Source organism: Malania oleifera, chromosome 6 (assembly GCF_029873635.1).
Source record: "Malania oleifera isolate guangnan ecotype guangnan chromosome 6, ASM2987363v1, whole genome shotgun sequence".
NCBI lineage: Eukaryota > Viridiplantae > Streptophyta > Magnoliopsida > Santalales > Ximeniaceae > Malania > Malania oleifera.
This window is the reverse complement of record NC_080422.1, coordinates 97,273,077-97,290,587: the sequence shown is the minus strand read 5'-3', so window position 1 is coordinate 97,290,587 and position 17,511 is coordinate 97,273,077. Positions and strand designations below refer to the sequence as shown.

Genomic DNA, 17,511 nt, shown 5'->3' with positions numbered 1-17,511 from the left:
GAACTCCCGATCCTAACTCTAATGAATGCAAACCGAGACTACTAATTCTTTGGTCTAGGATTAGTTTAGAACCCAATCAACAAGCAGTAATTAGGTGAACTAATCGCACGTAGAAAAATACCAGGTTAGTGACGACTTTATTGAACCTTTAATATTATTATTCCTCGCAATTCTGGACCCTTTTCTGTGACGTTGCGACAAGATTATTGTTGTAAAGTAAAAAATGGAAAATATAACAATTAAGTAAAATAATTTTAATGATTTTAATTTTTTATTATAGTATTTTTTTTTAATTTGCATTATTTTGTAATTTTATTACTTTAATCATATTTTTTATAACATTATTTTCATTTAAAATGAAAAAAAGAATTTTTCGAATTAAGTTTTTTATTTGTTTTAACTTTACAAATATTAACCAAATTGATGGTTCGATTTTTAGTTTTTGTTTCTAATTTTTAGTTTCGTTTATGATTTTTGTTTTCATAATTTTTTAGAGTGATACAAAACGGGCTCTAACATTCTTGCAATTCATTTCAATTAGTCGATCTATCGTTACTATCCCATAAAGGTATATTGATGCCGTTTTTGGTTGGAGTTGAATTTAATTTGCACTCACAGTCTGTCTAGTTTCTAGAGTGACATTCTTAACATTGTTGGCCTTATTGTGAGGTTTTTTTTTTTTTTTTTTTTTTTTTTTCGGCAGGTCTTTATGTTTTCTTGGTTGGAGTGTCCTTGGTTCCATTGCGTAAAGAACTTCATTTTGTCCCAGTCATTGCACAAGTAGGTGTGTTACATTTCTCATAACACAATATGCCATCATTCTAATTTGGACACATTGTTATAAGACATGGGAGGATTTTTGGTAGGTGGTATTATGATATTTGGTCACTTCTCCCTAGCAAGGAAAGTGTATAACTATAGTTATCTTACTCCACTAAGTTCAGTTTAGCATTATGAACTTCTCATCTCCTTTGTTGGAGTTTTTGCTTTCTCCTCCCTCGTTCCTTCGCAAATTGCAACTTCTTGTTATTATAGTCGATGCTTTTCTACTCATTCCAACTCTTCATTGCTGTTTGTAAGACACACTTCCAAGATCTTTTCTGTCTCATTCTTCTTTGGTCCTAGTCATTTTTTGTTGGGAATTGATTTTAATTTCTTCACCAATTCTATGGTTGAGTACAAAAATCTTCTTCCAATTCTTATCTCCTCTTCACCTCATCTCATTCATAGTCATGATTGGGGGGTGGGGTATCATGAGGACTCTTGCCTCTTAAGGCTTCTTCGAAGCAAAAGGGGCAAGTAAAAGTCTCTTGTAGTTTAGGGAATTCTTTGAGGAGGCCCTGAGACCCTTTCTCTTGTAGTTTCGGGAATTCTTTGAGGCGGCCCTGAGACCCTTCTCCCCTGCTTCCAATGCCATGCCCAACCCAATAAAGGAGGCCAGGGCATTTATTGACACCAAGGAGCTCTTGACTAAAGGGTTGGTGCTAGCTAGAGAACCCTTAATTGGTTCAACCTAGTGTCCTCACTTACATATGAAGGCATTCTGAATTTAACATTTCAATTCATCATCTGATTGTAAGAACTAACAAAGAATCTTCAAGTATGTCATGAATGACAATTTCTAGATAAAAATCAAGCCAAACCCTTTCAACAAAAGGACATCAAAAAAATATTTTAGTATTTCAACAAACACCACCAGCATACCCTATATTAACCACGGATCACAGAGCTGGAACTACACCTAAATTATGGCTACATCTAATAAGAATCTCCTTTCCAACCAGAAAAAGTGGGATGCCCACGCAACCCTAAACTCATTAAGCATAAGGAACCAAAAAATATATACATTCATTTTCATTGCATTAGTTTACCCACTCAAGAAAATTCCTGATCTATCAACTATAGCTATATGGCCAAACTAAAAAACAGGAAAAGTCCAGTGCTTGAAGAGGTTTTCCGGGAACACGTTCCTCAGTGTCCAAAAATAAAAAGCTATCATGTCCCCTTCCAAATCTTACCTTTCACCAGCGGAGAATATGGGAGGTTCACTTTTCAAGTCTCAAGGCTGATGAACTTCCAAGATTGCTACAAATATGAATATAGTGGAACATTAGATTTAAATTATATCAAACAACCATATTAAAAAAAAAAAAATACCCTCTTGAAAATTAACTATATACCATGATACCATGGTTGAATCATCTGTGCAGGAGGCATTATACAGCAACTTCAAAAGACCATATATTGTTAACAATTGTGTTAACATCATATACTACAAGAGTAGTCCCAAACAAAATTAAGCTCCCTCACTCTCTCCCTTCCCCTCTTCAAAATGGGTAATTAGCAGGACAGAGTTCCTCACATCAAGTTGAAACAAACGAACTATTGAACAAAAAACCCACCAGCACATAAAACCTACAAGAAATGCCCAACTAAATCAAAATCAAGCTCTTTCATTATCCCTTCAGCTCTAGTTAGGCTGCATCATGGTTGAGCCGCAACGCTGCCTGCATTTGCATCATTACTTTCCCCACCAGCCTTGCACAAGCATGCAGCCTGTGCATCACAAAGTGACCCACACTATGATAAGTTCTTCCACCAAAAATTGGATGTTGACTTCTTTTCAGGATTATCTGGCTCTTCCTCTTCAGGATTTTCCTCTTCTTCCTCTTTCTTTTCTTCCTCATCTTCATCTTCATCTTCCTCTGGAGGATCACATGGCAATGGGGGTGGCAACGGCGTTTTCATTGGACTAAACTGAGGGAAGATATCAGGTCTACGCCCAGGCTTGGGCCTTTCCCACTCCTGTCATGCAAAACAAACAAAAAAGATTTACTTAATTTGTGTTTATATTTAAACCAAGCTTTAATTGCATAAAATGGCCAAAGATCAAGGGTAAAAAAAGGATTACGTATCAACATGCTACAACAAACATGTAGAGCTAAATAATGGACTGATTATCTAATTCTAAAGCACATAAAATGTTGGGAAGTTAAAATAAATCATTGGCCAACTCTACATATTGCCCTGTTTGTCTAAATCAAACTACAAATTATCCTACCACAAAACACAGAAGTACAAAACAGATGCAGAATGGAACAATAGAATAAATGATTGATGGTTGATACAAGTTGACCATCATAAAATTCAAAAACTATTTGGGGTGCCATGTGTCAATAAAATGAACGGCAGACACCTATTAAATTTTTTTAAAAAGGGGCCAAAACTCAAAGATTGAGGGGGGACCAAGAGCTCCCTTGAGAAAAGGGCATGATGACAAATAATACATTAATTCTTGATAAGAACGATACATTGCAGTAAATATGCATTATAATAATCATATTTTTATTAAATTGCTGCTAATTTGTTGCTAAATCATGCATTATTTATAGTTAAGACTTTTAAAAAAAATTATAGTTCAGAGCTTATTTGGGATTAATTTCATTAATAATCTTTCATCTAAATTAGCTAAAGAAGTTTAATAATATTTTCTTTTTTGTGTGTTTTTTTTATAAACTTAAATAAACTTAATATATACCTAAAAAGGCCATAGCTCAGTTCGACATGTATCTGATACATATTGAAACATATCAAAGAAGTATCGGATACACATTGAAAGTTGCACATTGCACGTTCGAATATCCGACTCATCAAACATCCTCCTACCCTCTTCAAGAGGTTAAGTAAGAAACCTCAACATTAACAGCATAAGCACTTGTCAATATAGAAATAATTTAAGCTCAAGTAAAATATATGTCTTGCACTTCCAGCTTACAGGAAGGGCTCAACTAGAATGCCATAAACTAGGTCAATGTGGTAAATTGGCTAAAACCATCTAAAAAAATTGCTAGGCTGATATAACATTGTAACGTGAGCTTGTCTGAGAATATTAGAATAATCCTGCCTTTTTATTCTATGTGGCTCCATAAGTGAATATGAGGCAGCTAAGCTGACTCCCAATGTTCAAATTTCCAAAATGAGGGAGAAGAAGAACATTGGACAGGTTTAACTTAGAAAATACAGTATCCACCATCCAGATGAAACTCCATCAAAATGGAGGATGTAAGGCTGATAATGGTGACGTGACAGAAGAAGGATTAACACATTCAGTTCAAGCAACTCTTCCAACAGCCACAAACACCACGAGAGAGAGGGAGGGAGAGAGAGAGCAGAAAACAGAACAACAGAACCAACTGCAGATGCATTCATCTACAGCCACAGATCATGCAATTTCTAGAAAAGAATTAACAAAATATATGGCTCAATAGTAATTCAACCATATGGTTCAAAACTTCAAATAGCATTACCTTTTTGCATAATTATATGTTTTCCTCTGAACAATGAGATGTTTTAGCCTTTGAAACATTTAAGTTATATTGTCGATTGTATGCAGAACTAAGATACTTGACTTAAAAGTCTTCAACATAAGATCAGCCCAGTGAAAGGCTTGTTTCAGGTCATTCATGAATATAACAAATGAGGCTCAATTTTATTCTGAACTCATCAACCTTTTTAGCAATCTTAGACTCAGCACTTAAGCACCAATTTATAAGAAGAACCAAGCTACTTGACCAAACCTCAATATCGAACCTGTTAGACACTTGTTTAGGAACTTTCTTAAGACAAATGTGTCAGCCATATTCTTGATTTGGAGCTCATTAAAACACTTGATGTACTGTGTTTGGGTAATTACTATATTCTAGTGTCTGTATTTTAACTATGAATTTATGATGGAGAGAGCAGTAGGGGGATTGTAAATGTGTAAAATGTGTGATGTATGTTTGTGCAAGCAGTTGTCATCTCTGTTTTCTGTGTGTTGCCAAGAGCAATCAAAAATTCCAATGACAGACACGAGATTTTACCCAGATTCAGTGATGCTCCAAGTTGGAGTACTGCTGCTATCTTTTCTTTGATGGTTCAGTACTGTTACTGTGAGGGAGCTACTGTGAGGGAATTCGACACTTGGGGTGTGATTTTCTTACTTTCTTGGCTGTCTCTCTGTGTTGAAATGAAAGATGGAGGGTGGAGGGGTATCCTGTAACTCATCTTTGGTGCAACCTTTTTTTTTTGTTTATCTTTTTGGAAAATTGATTGTCCCCATGCAAGTGGACAGAAGCAGAATTTATAGAGTTTTTACATGGCCAGATAGGGGAACAAGCATATGATTGATGGAGTCATCGGGTTCGGGGTGAGTTGCATTTGGGTGGGTGGGCCAGGCCCTGAAAAAGGGGAGAATACGGGAAGAGGGGAAGGGACGAGGATATACATGTACCCTTTTCATTTATTGTAATTTTTTATTTGAGGCAAGGCCAAAAAGACATGCTCTTTCATTTTTAGATAAAGTCAACGCCAAAATGGCTAAAAACAGGAAGGAAAAGAACACCATTTTGGTCCTACCATTTTTAACTTAGTTTTACGAAGGGCCAAAACAACATCATTTTTAGACCTACTCTTTGCCCCATTGTCCTGATAATGCAGTGCAAACAAGTTTAAATTAAAAAGGATTAAAAACCTAAAGGCAAAGTGTGCAAACACCGAACACATTCAAACCGTATATTTCATCATAAATTGTTGGGGAAAATTATGGTGCCAACAACCACCAAAATAGGAGATCAATCCAAGCCCTCTATTGTAACTCTCCTCTCCGCCCCCCCCCCCCCTTTTTTTTTTCTCCCTCCAAACATAACCACCTAAAAAAAAGAGTGTAATCTCTTCAACAATCAATTCCATATTCCTAATCAACTCGCTCATTTCAGTCCATCCCTCCTTGATGAAACTCTTACATTTTAAATCACTAACATATTCCCGGTAAATTAGGTGTAACTCCTATAGAAGATGAGATAAGGGAGGGATGATTCAGATGGTATGGACAATTGCAAGTTGCAACATAGGTCACATAGTGCACCAATGAGGAAAAATGAATTAGTTACTATGGGGGGTGGTAGAACGGGTAGGGGTAGACCTAAAACAACTTGAAAGAAGATAGTGAGTAAGGATTTACAAGTCCTGAATCTATCAAAAGAAATGGACCATGGTCGCATAAATTGGTGGAAAATGATTCATATAACCGACCCCACCTAATGGGACTTGAGGCTTGATTTTGTTGTTGTTGTTGATGTTGTTATCACACTACGGAATAAACAAATATTACAATCTCATACTCTCATTCTTTCACCTGCTTGGCCACTTCAACTTAAATTTTTGCCTCTTAACTATTTTCCTCTTTCAAAATAACCCCTTCTAACTCACTGAAAAACTCCATCCTAATAGCCACTTGATCTGCCGACAAAGCCCCCCCGCCCCCCCTTCTCCTTCACCTTACTCTCTTGAAGTTCTTCCCAATGCCTAAATCCCCAAACACCTCCCTACTTCAAACCTTTAATTTATCTTAGCATACCTCAATTTTTTCATTATATAAATATTTTTTTTTTTTTAAATTTCATTTAAAAAAAATAACTTCTTGACCCTCAACAACTCCACAAATCTCTAAAAAAATTAACAAAATCGGGATAAGTCAATAATAAATTCCCAAACCTAAATCGGTCACCACTTCACCAAATTAGACTCAAGAACGAAAAAAAAGAAAGACACAACTTTATTCATACCAATAACCTACCAGAGAGATTGTAAGAGTAGTAAAAGACTGCTCAACTGCCACAAAGAAAAGTAAACTGAGCATTATCTCTCAAATCAAATGTCCTAATATCATAGGAACCCTAACTTCTCATGAGATAACCTAATAACATTAAAATCAAACTCTACCAGCCAAACACGAGAACAAGACCCAAAAATAGCAAACAACTCCTTGCAAATAGAACTCTTAAGACAGGAACAATTAGTACCATAAACGAACAAAAAACACAACTGCCCTGCCCCTCACTTCTAGTTACACAAAGACTGAAAAATCCCCACAAGCTCATCAATCATACTTCTCAGTTCTCACCCTAGTATTCCAATTCACAACTAATAAAGATCCCACTTGAAAAGCCCAAGCTAACTTATTATTCTTATAACATGTTTTAACTATAAGTTACGTCACAATAAATCTAGTGTAGACTATATTTAAAATTCTAGTCTAATAGCAAAGATTGCACTAAAAAAACTTTTTAACTCTTCATATAGAAGCACCCCCTAAATATTTTTTCAAATATTACGAGCTAGAAATACCAAACTAAACTAATTGTATGATTATGAGTTGATGGTCAGCTTTGCAGTATAGTTGAGGCATAAGGCAATGAAATTTTCTTAAAACACACGACAATAATGTTCAACAAGTCCCTTCTGACGATAGTTGGTTATTTTAGTTCCACATTAAGATTCCAGAACCCAAGTTCTCACTCCCAGCATGTAAAATTATAGCATTTAGAAAGGTGCATAATGGATGAGAACTTCACGACCAAGTAAAAAATAAGCAGTAATCAAGGAAGCTCAGAATTAAAACTTCAAAGACAGAACAACACCCTCCCAAAAAGGCACCGCTTAGTTCAGAAGATTTTAAGTCAATTCCAATAATACAAAAAAAACTCACATTGTTTTTGAATTTTTATGATTGAAAAGAAAAAGGGTCTTCCCGAGATCCAAAACAGCTTTAAATAACAACTACTACACGTTCATGCCTAGAAAGATCACAGGTCACCTCTGTCCTATATAAATTCAAGTCATTGAGGATGGAATTGTGAGGCGCGGACAACAATTATACTATTATCGGCGTTAAAGCAGTTTTTTCTACGAAGACTGTGAGAGCACAACAACGTAACATTTAAAGGGTGCGACTTTAGAGAGAAATGAACGTACGATGGGGAAATCGAGAGGGTTGCGGCGAGTCAACTTCTCTTCTTCAGGAGCCATACGAACCACCTGCCTCTGCCCCCTCCGACTTCGACTGCCATAAAACGCCAGATGTTTGGACCGAGTTACAAGCGCAGGCACGAGAACAAGAGAGCGTCTGAAACAAAAACAAGCCCTCGAAAGCGTAGGCGAATACGAAGACGACGACGACGCCGCAGTTGCCAACGAGGAGGGAATTGACAAAGTTCTCGACGTCGAAGATGCAGATGGCATAAAAACACAAATCGACGCCATGAACTCTCTCTCCGTTGTGAGTTTGCCCTAAATCAGGAGGTATGACTCATGAGCAGTTGCTGCAGTTGAAGCACCAAATCACCAACCTCCTTTCCAGACACTTCTCAGTCGGAGTAATTTCCGCAAAAGAAATAGTCTTTTACAGACAAACTTTTGCAAACCAAAATATATATATATATATATATGGTAATAATCGTTTGCCAAACACGATTTCTGGCGCAACTAATTCTTGTCAACCGTCAAGTGAGTTGAGCTGGGCATGCTTTTTGGAGAATTCTCTCACGTGGCAGGTATCATCAGGCCATGAGATTAAGCATTTTTCTCCTCAAAAAATAAAATTTATTATGGACGTAAACCATCAATAATTTTGAAGAAAAAATAAAATAAAATAAAAAATTTGTCATTATATTTTGTTGCTGTGGTCACCCCTTTCCCGGACCTCGGATACGGAACTTTGTGCACCGAACTGCATTTTCACTAAATAATATTAAAAATAAAAATTTATTCTTATTTAATTAAATATAAAGAAAAATCAAATGGTAATGATGCATAAAATTAAAAATTTTATTAATTAATTTGGTATATTTTTTATTTTTATTTTTTTTACTTTTCTTGATAATCAAATATGAAAAAGTAAATTCTTGTACATTTTTCTTTTCTTTTCTTTTCCTCATATTTTTCAAGTTTAAAATGGAACTTTAAAGTATTGTTTAATTACTTTTTTGTTTAGCTAATTTGCTCTAAAAAAATAATTTATGCACATTTTATTTATCATAACTTAAAAATGCATTTGCTAAAAATGATTTTACCAACACCGTTTTTTTATCAATTGTATCAACAAGTGTTTTAGCCAAATCATCTTTGGAGAATTCATGCAAGCTTTGATGTCTTTTGTTGAGAATTCTATTTGTGAGTTTGTCTCACATTATTGAGTGGATGATGAGTGTTTATATACATGGTTGAGCCTAAAACTCAATAGGCTTAAACTTTTGAATCAAGTTAGTGTTCACCTATGTGTATCAAGCTCACTCATGGACTCCTTCAGTTCTAACAAGTGGTATCAGAGTTAACAAACTCTGGCTGAGCGACATTGTAAAAGTCGAGACGTGAAACTAATTCTCCCGACGTGCTAACAATTGAACACCAAGTGTGAGACCAAAGCCAATAAGAATCATTTAAACTTAAAAGATGGATCTAAATAGGATCAAGACATGAGAAGTAAGATTGGTTTGGAAGCAAATACAATGCAATTCGAGACACGTAAGGTGCGGTGGTAAGACCTACTTGAACAATTATTGCAGAATTGAGCTTACTCCATAAGGGAAACGATTTTCGTTCAAGGGTAAGCAGTTGAAACGCACATGTGAGAGGGAGATTGTTGAAATTTTCACTTGTGAGCTTATCCCATATTAGAAAATTTGAGTGGATGATAGGTGCTTATATACATGGTTGAACTCATGACCTAATAAGCTTAAACTCCTTCGGTGCTAACATCTTTTTTTTTTTTTTGGTAATTTACTATCATGCACTTTAAGAAGTGTTTGTAAGAAAAAAAAAAATTATTATAACAAGAATTTGACAATTTTGTGAAATAGCCTTTTAAAATAATGGATCATAAGGAGGTCTTTTTACTTGCCATCACACACTTCACTAATTTTATTTTATTTTTTTGTGCTGCGGAGAAGTGATGTTACTAATTCAAAAATCACCAACCTATCTCTACAACACATTCAACCATGATACACAAGTTATACACAAGTTACTTTGTTCATATATTATATCTTGATAATTTGATGTCACTTGAGAGCTTGAGAATCCTCTATGCGCAAAGAGAAGATATAAGATAATAAATAATCTATCTCCTATGAGAGACATTTTTTCATTAAATTTTAGAACTTCTGATGGTTTCTAAACAAAACATTTTAAAAAGTAAGAACTTTTTATAAAAAATATTTAAATTAAAATTTTAAGTACTTGTATCAATAAGTAATATTTGATCTACACTTAAATCGGTACTTATTTTAAAAATATTTTTTTCAAACTTTTTATTTTTGAAGAAAAAAAACATTTATTTTATTTTATAAAAAAAATACTTAAAATAAGCAATCTCAAACTAAGTTTTTTTTTTTTTTTTTTTTTTTTTTTTTAATTTTCTTTAAGTGGTTAAAAATGATAAGATTAAAAAAAAAATCAAAATAAAAAGAAAAAAATAAGAAGATGATATGGGATGAGTGGTAGATTACCTTTCGTTATGATTCAAGTCATTAATCATAAGATTTGACTCCATACAATATATGGGAAGTAACAATCTCAAATGCTACTGGTTCTACCATTTTAAGGTCATAAACAAGCACAGAATAGGAAGGTGATTAATCCCCTAAACAAAGTTCAAATTTTACATCACAAAAGGTAGAAAATGAAGAAGTTTCACCCTTTGCAGCACCGTTGAATTCTATTTTATACTCTAGCTTTCCTTTTCCCTGCCAAGCGTTTTCGTGCTACCAACAGCTTAGATCTTGAAGGCGCATTGGTTTCCTCTTCACTTTCTTCACTATCCAAAACAATGATCACATCGGATATTGGTGATTCTTCCATCACCTGCTCCTTCTCGTGAGCAATTTTCCCACCTTGGTCAAGACAGGACTGCTGCTGCTGCTCATGACACTTGCTATCCTGTGGAAGGAGAAACTTCAATTGAGCTGTAGAGAGGTTTTGAGAGGATCGAGTTTCAGGGTGTGAAGGTGGTACATATTGAGAAGGTGTCAAGTTCTCGTTCTTATCATTTTTCCTTCTCTGTGATGAGCTTAGTGATCCCAGCGAAAGCTTCTTACTGAATGAGCACAACTTCTTACAGTTCGACTCAGTGAAGTCATTTCCTGCTCCACCAGTAGCATCCTTCTGAGGCTGCAGTTCATTACCGTCAAGGGCCTGAGCCCCTGCCAATGCCCCATGCGAATCCTCATAATGGGAAAAGGAGGACAAAACAGATGAATGAAAAGCCACAGGCAATTCCCCATTATTACCAACACTTGCATCAAATGTGCCAGAAGAGTCTACAGTGAGCTCCTGACCAATTTGAAAGGGTTCCTTTAAACTCGTGTTTATGCTGTCATTTACTATAATAGTACCTTTATCTTGATGAGGTCTTCGCTCAAGTCCATCACTGGCTTGCATCACTGAGGGCAACTCTGAAAGTAACAGATTGTGATTTCCTGCTGCATTCTTCTGTTGTTCTCCATCTCTCATCTTGGATTGACCTGAAGATCCCAGCGACAACTTCTGCCTGGTTCCAAACAGCTTCTCGAGACTTGGATTGCACCCATGGACCTTGCCCTTTGGGTTTGAGTTGTCTTTTGGCCCTTTGGCCTCCATCTGGTTTTCAAACTCACTTGATGTCTCATTCACTCTGCTGTCAACATCCTTTCTCTGATTTGAGCATGAATACTCCAGCGATAAGTTCTGGCCAATCCCACACGGTTTCTTACCACTTGCAATGCCCTTATTAACTTCATATTTTGAACCCTTATCTGATCCTTTGACATCCATCTGCAGCATGGAAAATTCATATTAATAACAGAACAACTTGCAAAAAGAGAGTATTACTACTATATGCTCCTACCAAGGTTGAATTGGAGCTAGTTTGAATGACTTGGACCCCACTAGTGTCCCCATTGACTCCAGCCTTAGCATATTTCTCAGTCATAGATCGTGCCTTTTGGTCAAAAGCTTGTCGGTTGTATTTGTATTCCCTGCTCTATACACTCATCCAAACATACTAATAAATCAAAGAGATGCCTTTAACCACAAACCCTAGATCCCAAACACTTGAAAGCACATTGACTTACTGCTTCACACATAAGGCCATCATCAGGGTTGGGTTCACTTAGTAACAACCCAATGCTTATTAGCACAGTTGAAATGTTCAAAGATGGTTGCCATGCACCCTGCATGAATTACAATCTGATTCTTGTTATAAATTAAATGTACGGATGTAAAACAAACTCATAACTTCCTATTGACTTCATGCCCATATGAACATAATAGAAATTTGTAGCTTATGATGATATCTTACCCATCTAGCAAACCAAATTCAACCGATCCAAATCAGCAGATGAAAAACACAAAACCCATATTATCAATCATTCTTTTTTCAAAGACTTCATCAACAGACTAAATTTTTGCAGCAGATAATCCTAAAGCTCACTTCTAGAAAGTATGCCTCCAGTTGTAGTTTAATGAAGGAAAGGGAGAGTGGTGCTGCTACACTTCGGTTCAATGAGATGATACAGCATATCATCCTGCAGAAGAATGCCAGCTGGCTACATATATTGGAACTCCAGCAATCAATCACACTGCACGATCTTCAGTAAAAAGCTAGAAAACACCAACGGTTCTGGGAACCTGAAGTGTCAGAGTCAGGGGCACCAGCCGAACGTGTCCCAACACGTCCAACATTAACTAATTTATTTTTATTCCCTGACACATTTCAACATGACGAGTGCATGTCTCCCAAGAAAGAAATAAAAAATGAGAAGCCAAGTGGTTGTTTGATTTTGGAGTGTCTGGTACTCTGGTCTATGGTGCCCTAGTGCCAGTACGCCAGCCTTGTAGAGCCCCACCAGACCTCCCAGCCCCCAAAATTCCCCTACACCTAAGCAAAGACAACAAGAGGAGTAATGACTCGTCAGAGCCTGGCCCCCATGACACTTCCAGCCTCTTCCTTCTGTCTCCTTCCCTTCCTCCCTCTAAAGCCTTGCTAGTTCGTGTAATCTGTTTGTATGTTTTTCCCATTGCCCACCATTAGCCATGCCCTTAAGGCTTTTTTATTTTGTTTTTCCTGTTGAAGATTGTATTACCTGTAGCTTGTAACAAGTGTGAATTGATAGTTGTGCATGAATAATTTTAAATTAAAATAACCTCAATTTTTGCCATCTAAAAGGAAAAGCGTGCCTAAAAATTTATTTTTATATTAATTAATTAACGTATCCCTACTGCATTGTATCCTCATTTTTACAAAACTGCCACATTGCTTAGTCAGTATTGTGTCATATCGTTGTCCCCATGTCAGTATTGGTGCTCCCTAGTTTTTTAATATAGGGTTAACATTGTTAGCTCTTCAAAATGATAGAACAATTGGATCCTCAAACCCTAAAGCATATATGGAAGTTTGCACCCTGAGGAAAAAAAAAACACCACTAAAGTATAACTGTCCTTTTATAACTATAAAGTGTATAACAACACTACCATACTGCACTGCAAGGGGGTGAAACATGTCATAGCCTGCTAATATCATTAAGATAAACTTGAGAAATGTCCAAACATATCACATATAGGACTTTCTAGCACTACTGCAAATGAAACTCTCATGTATTTTCATAAAATCTAAACTGAAATAAACTAATATAACTTTGCAACATATAAATTATTAAGACTGCAATTTCTATTTTAATTATAATTTATTGTGCATCAGTCTTATTTGGTGCAGAATACCTCAACCTGATAGGCTATTGAGTGGTTACACACATTTCCCTTGCTTCAATTCATGAGGACTTTTCCATTTTAGATTTCCAAAATAAAATGATAACACCCAACTTCAGGAGTATTGTTAGTGAATCATATCTCCTGATCTTCAGCAGTGATTTCAATTGAAATCACTTGATATTCTACAGTTAGTGGGGCAACAAATGAACCAAGTCGCTCACGAGCAACTCGAGAGCTCAGCTTGAGAAGAGCTTGTTCAGCACCTTCATTATATAAATGAGGGACTCTCAAGCTTAATTTCAAGGCCCATTAATAAACGAATGAAACCTAAATTTGAGCAGGCTCAACTTATTTCAACTTGAAGTCACAAGCTTGGTTAGGTTTGTTTAGTAGTAGGATAGAATTAGGTTTTGATAGATTATAGTGGACTTATTTTTCCTAAAAGTAAGGAATGTCAAGGCATGGGTTTATTTAGCCCAAACTCCATAACATTTAGTGATAGGGCCAAGGTCCAAGGCCAATAAGCTAACTTTATGTGGGAAGACAGACCCTAAGGCAATCTTAGTAAAAGCCCCTTTTCATCCCTAAGAGCCTCTTGCCTCTCAGAAGAAGGTTCCAAAAAAAACCAACATTCTTAAGCAGCTCAGTAACTTGACTGGATGAAGGCTAATTCAGCTTATTCATTTGCATAAATATACAAGCAAGAGCAAAAATATATTCAAGCTGAGTTTGAGCTCAGCAAGTTCGAGCTCAGTTAAAAACTTAATATAAAAGCTTGATAAATATTGGCTCGACTAAGTTGCAGCCCTATTTTGTTAGCGAATGAACATTGGATGTTCAATATGCAATTAAGAACTACGATTACAATCTTCTCAGTTCATAAATTTGTGGGACTATGAAGGGCAAAAAAGCATATTTTGGATTTTTAAAGATATCGCTTACAATGGAGAGAAGGACAAGTTTTCTGGGGCACTCATCAATCCAAAGATTAACAAAGACCAAATACAGACTGAGTTCTCATTTCTCGCCGAAAAATCTATTCTGAACACCTGCAATTTTGAACACATTGAACACCGCAATAACGCATGACTAACCTTTGGGGGAAGATTAAGAATGTCGAGGCAAATCCGCCCACCTGTGTCGATATTTGGGTGGTAAATAGGCGTAGCGAAAGTCACACTCGGTGGCTGAAACGGATACCTAAACTCCCATAAAACCCCCTTTCTTTATAAGCACCAACTTCAATTTTCAACCCAGAAAGTGATTGCGCAAAAACAAACAACACAACAATCAGATGGCACAGAAATACAAAGAAAAACCACACCTTTCGGGTATTTGAATATTTATGTTAAAAATGCCGTTGGCATAAACAGTTCCTTCCGGCCCTTCAATCTCTGAGACAATTTTGTAAAACAATAAATTTGAAACAAGTGTCACAATTTCAATCCAGCAATTGCTAAATTTATTTGAAAAAAAAAAAAGTTGAAGAAGAAGAAGAAGGACAGTGGAAGACGAGAAATGGGAACTTACGGGCGTGGATTGTGGAGAGGGAGGAAGGGGAGAGATCGGCGTCGGGGGAGAGGAGGGGGAAGGAAGCGCCGGGAGGGGGATCGGAGAGGAGAAGCCTGAGCTCCTTCTGCATTCGCAGGCTGAGCCTCGCGGCTTGCATAATTCGAGACTTCTTGCTTTTGCAATTTGTTTGGGTTGTGGTCTACGTCTGGTTTGAACTTCGAAACTGCTCCAGAATTACAAAAACGAAAACGGAAGAAGCAGTAAAAAACAAGGGCGGATCCCAACCGTCGAATTTGCTTACCATGAGAATCTGCAGCTTCCAAGAAAAAGCGGGAAAAAAGAGTAAAGGGAAATGTTGAGAGTGGGATTTGAACCCACGCCCTTTCGGACCAGAACCTTAATCTGGCGCCTTAGACCAACTCGGCCATCTCAACTGCGTGTTTTGGAGGTAAACACCTATGCTTTAAAAATATAATTTTTTATATTTCAAATTAAAAACGCTTGTTGAGAGTGGGATTTGAACCCACGCCCTTTCGGACCAGAACCTTAATCTGGCGCCTTAGACCAACTCGGCCATCTCAACTTGTTGATTTCGTTGTAAAACACCTTTAAGTTTAAAAAAATAACTTTAGATATTTCAAATTAAAAAAATGACGGTTTTAATTTTTTTCGTTCGGTTCATACCAATCCTTTTTTGCCCTTCATATTTTTAAAATTAAAAAAGTACCATTTAATACACATTTGAATCCCTTTGTAAATGTTAATCATGAAAAATATTTATCCTACATTTGGTAGCATGGATTTTAAGACATGAATTTAAATTTATGTTGGTCTAAACAAAACACAATAAAAAAAACCCTCTTGAATTTTGTTCAAATTTAAAAGCAATACTCCCAAACACTATCTTATAAGAAATTTATCTAAGCTTCTATAACTAGAAGAAGTTGTATTGATGTTTAAACTCAATTGAATGGTGCATGACCAACATCATCGTGACTCACATCAAAATTCAAAGGGGATCTCTTAGTTGTGCAGGTTTAACATAATATTAACCTATTATCAATGAATTTTAAAATTTATGAAGGCTCTGCTTAGGTAAAATATTTTACTTGAGGAAAGCAAAATAAAATAAAAAGAAAATTCATTTCTATTGTATTTTTTCTCTATATCAAATAATATTTTAAATAAAGATTTATTCTAATATGATTAAAAGTTTAGAAATATCAAATGTTAATGATGTATAAAATCAAATACATGTTCGTTAATTTTCTATATATTACATTTTTCTTTTTATTTTCCTTAATAATCAAATGTGAAAAAATAAATATTTTAATATTTTTTTTCTTTACTTCTTTTAGTATTTTTCAAGTTTCAAACATGGGTTAAAAGAACCTATCAACTAATTTTGAGCAGACTTATAATAGAGGTGATACAAAAATTATCTAGACTAAGAAGAGTCACTTCAAGAAATTACCTCACTTGCAAATTATTATCTCTACCCAAAAAAAAATGTAATAGATTCTTGTAACTTTTTTACTACACAACTTTTGAATAAGCAAAACTTTTTTTTGATAGTTATCACCTACCTTCAACTTGACACACATCATCTCATTAAGTCATCTCTTCTACTTTTGAGACATGTATAATGAATTTCACCCTCATAACTTTTAGCAAAACACTAAAAGGGGAAAAAAATAAATCCCTTTTTTTGTCAATAGCCATTCACCCATGAAGTGGACGGGTATCAAATTATTATTATTGTTATTACAATCAATAAATATATATATGGTATTAAGTCACCGTCCAATTAGTACTAGGATAGAACAATTATTTATTTCCAATGACATAATAATGTGTTGACTTTTTGAGTCTGATCTTTATTTTGATGCTGACAAAGCACATGTTTCTTATGTGTATTTAGCATGTAAACAAGTCTATTAATTTAACACACACATCAAGCAATGGCGATGGAAGCTTGCAGGACTTAAAAACTATACGATCAAACGCATTCCATGAAGTCGAAAGAGCAAAAATACGAAGACATTTGTTTTTAATTTGTATATGCATTTATTTTTTATCTTTAGTTTGTAATATTGCATGCATTTGCATAATGTGTTTGAATACTCAGAACGACCAAAGATAGACCCTAGGTACCAGCACATCTCACAAAAAACTCTTTTCTAAATAGATCAAAATTATACAAAATTTTTGGAATAGCTTTAAGATCAAAATCGAGGCTAGAACGAAGTTTACGAAAACTTCGGTCGACTGACACCAGATTTTTTCGGTGTCTTCAAAAAGGACATAAAAATGACCTTAGGATACTCGCTTATGCATACCCATACATGGTAATTTGAAATAGGGTGATTCTTGGCTCAAATAGGACTAAAATGCACAAGTTTTGCATTTTGATCGACCGACACTCATAGTTCATTT

At 35.6% G+C, this 17,511-nt stretch overlaps 2 protein-coding genes and 2 non-coding genes across 4 annotated transcripts; all 4 read right to left on the bottom strand.

The window, feature by feature from the left end:
- Nucleotides 1-2,139: 2,139 nt before the first annotated feature.
- LOC131158407 (uncharacterized) lies at nucleotides 2,140-8,237 on the bottom strand. Its single transcript, XM_058113255.1, has 2 exons — nucleotides 7,795-8,237; nucleotides 2,140-2,805 (listed from the first exon to the last, which is right to left on the bottom strand). The coding sequence occupies exons 1-2, from the start codon at nucleotides 8,080-8,082 to the stop codon at nucleotides 2,581-2,583; spliced, it is 513 nt and encodes a 170-aa protein (XP_057969238.1). The 5' UTR covers nucleotides 8,083-8,237; the 3' UTR covers nucleotides 2,140-2,580.
- A 2,070-nt stretch (nucleotides 8,238-10,307) lies between these two features.
- LOC131158324 (uncharacterized) lies at nucleotides 10,308-15,378 on the bottom strand. The gene is made up of 6 exons (XM_058113110.1): nucleotides 15,094-15,378; nucleotides 14,888-14,957; nucleotides 14,658-14,763; nucleotides 11,928-12,026; nucleotides 11,702-11,836; nucleotides 10,308-11,628 (listed from the first exon to the last, which is right to left on the bottom strand). Exons 1-6 carry the CDS (start codon nucleotides 15,230-15,232, stop codon nucleotides 10,540-10,542), a joined length of 1,638 nt encoding a protein of 545 aa, XP_057969093.1. The 5' UTR covers nucleotides 15,233-15,378; the 3' UTR covers nucleotides 10,308-10,539.
- Nucleotides 15,379-15,428: 50 nt separating this feature from the next.
- TRNAL-AAG (transfer RNA leucine (anticodon AAG)) lies at nucleotides 15,429-15,509 on the bottom strand. Its single transcript has one exon. It is a non-coding gene; the product is annotated as a tRNA-Leu (tRNA).
- Nucleotides 15,510-15,577: 68 nt separating this feature from the next.
- On the bottom strand, nucleotides 15,578-15,658 carry TRNAL-AAG (transfer RNA leucine (anticodon AAG)). The gene has a single exon. It is a non-coding gene; the product is annotated as a tRNA-Leu (tRNA).
- Between the last annotated feature and the right edge of the window lie 1,853 nt (nucleotides 15,659-17,511).

Coding starts and splice junctions, on each gene's coding strand:
- LOC131158324 (XM_058113110.1), bottom strand. CDS start 15,232: ATGCAAGCCGCGAGGCTCAGCCTGCGAATGCAGAAGGAGCTCAGGCTT. Junction 14,958..15,093: donor CCTCTCCACAATCCACGCCC/GTAAGTTCCCAT, acceptor AAATTGTCTCAG/AGATTGAAGGGCCGGAAGGA. Junction 14,764..14,887: donor AATATTCAAATACCCGAAAG/GTGTGGTTTTTC, acceptor ATGGGAGTTTAG/GTATCCGTTTCAGCCACCGA.
- LOC131158407 (XM_058113255.1), bottom strand. CDS start 8,082: ATGGCGTCGATTTGTGTTTTTATGCCATCTGCATCTTCGACGTCGAGA. Junction 2,806..7,794: donor ACCCTCTCGATTTCCCCATC/GTACGTTCATTT, acceptor TTTGCATGACAG/GAGTGGGAAAGGCCCAAGCC.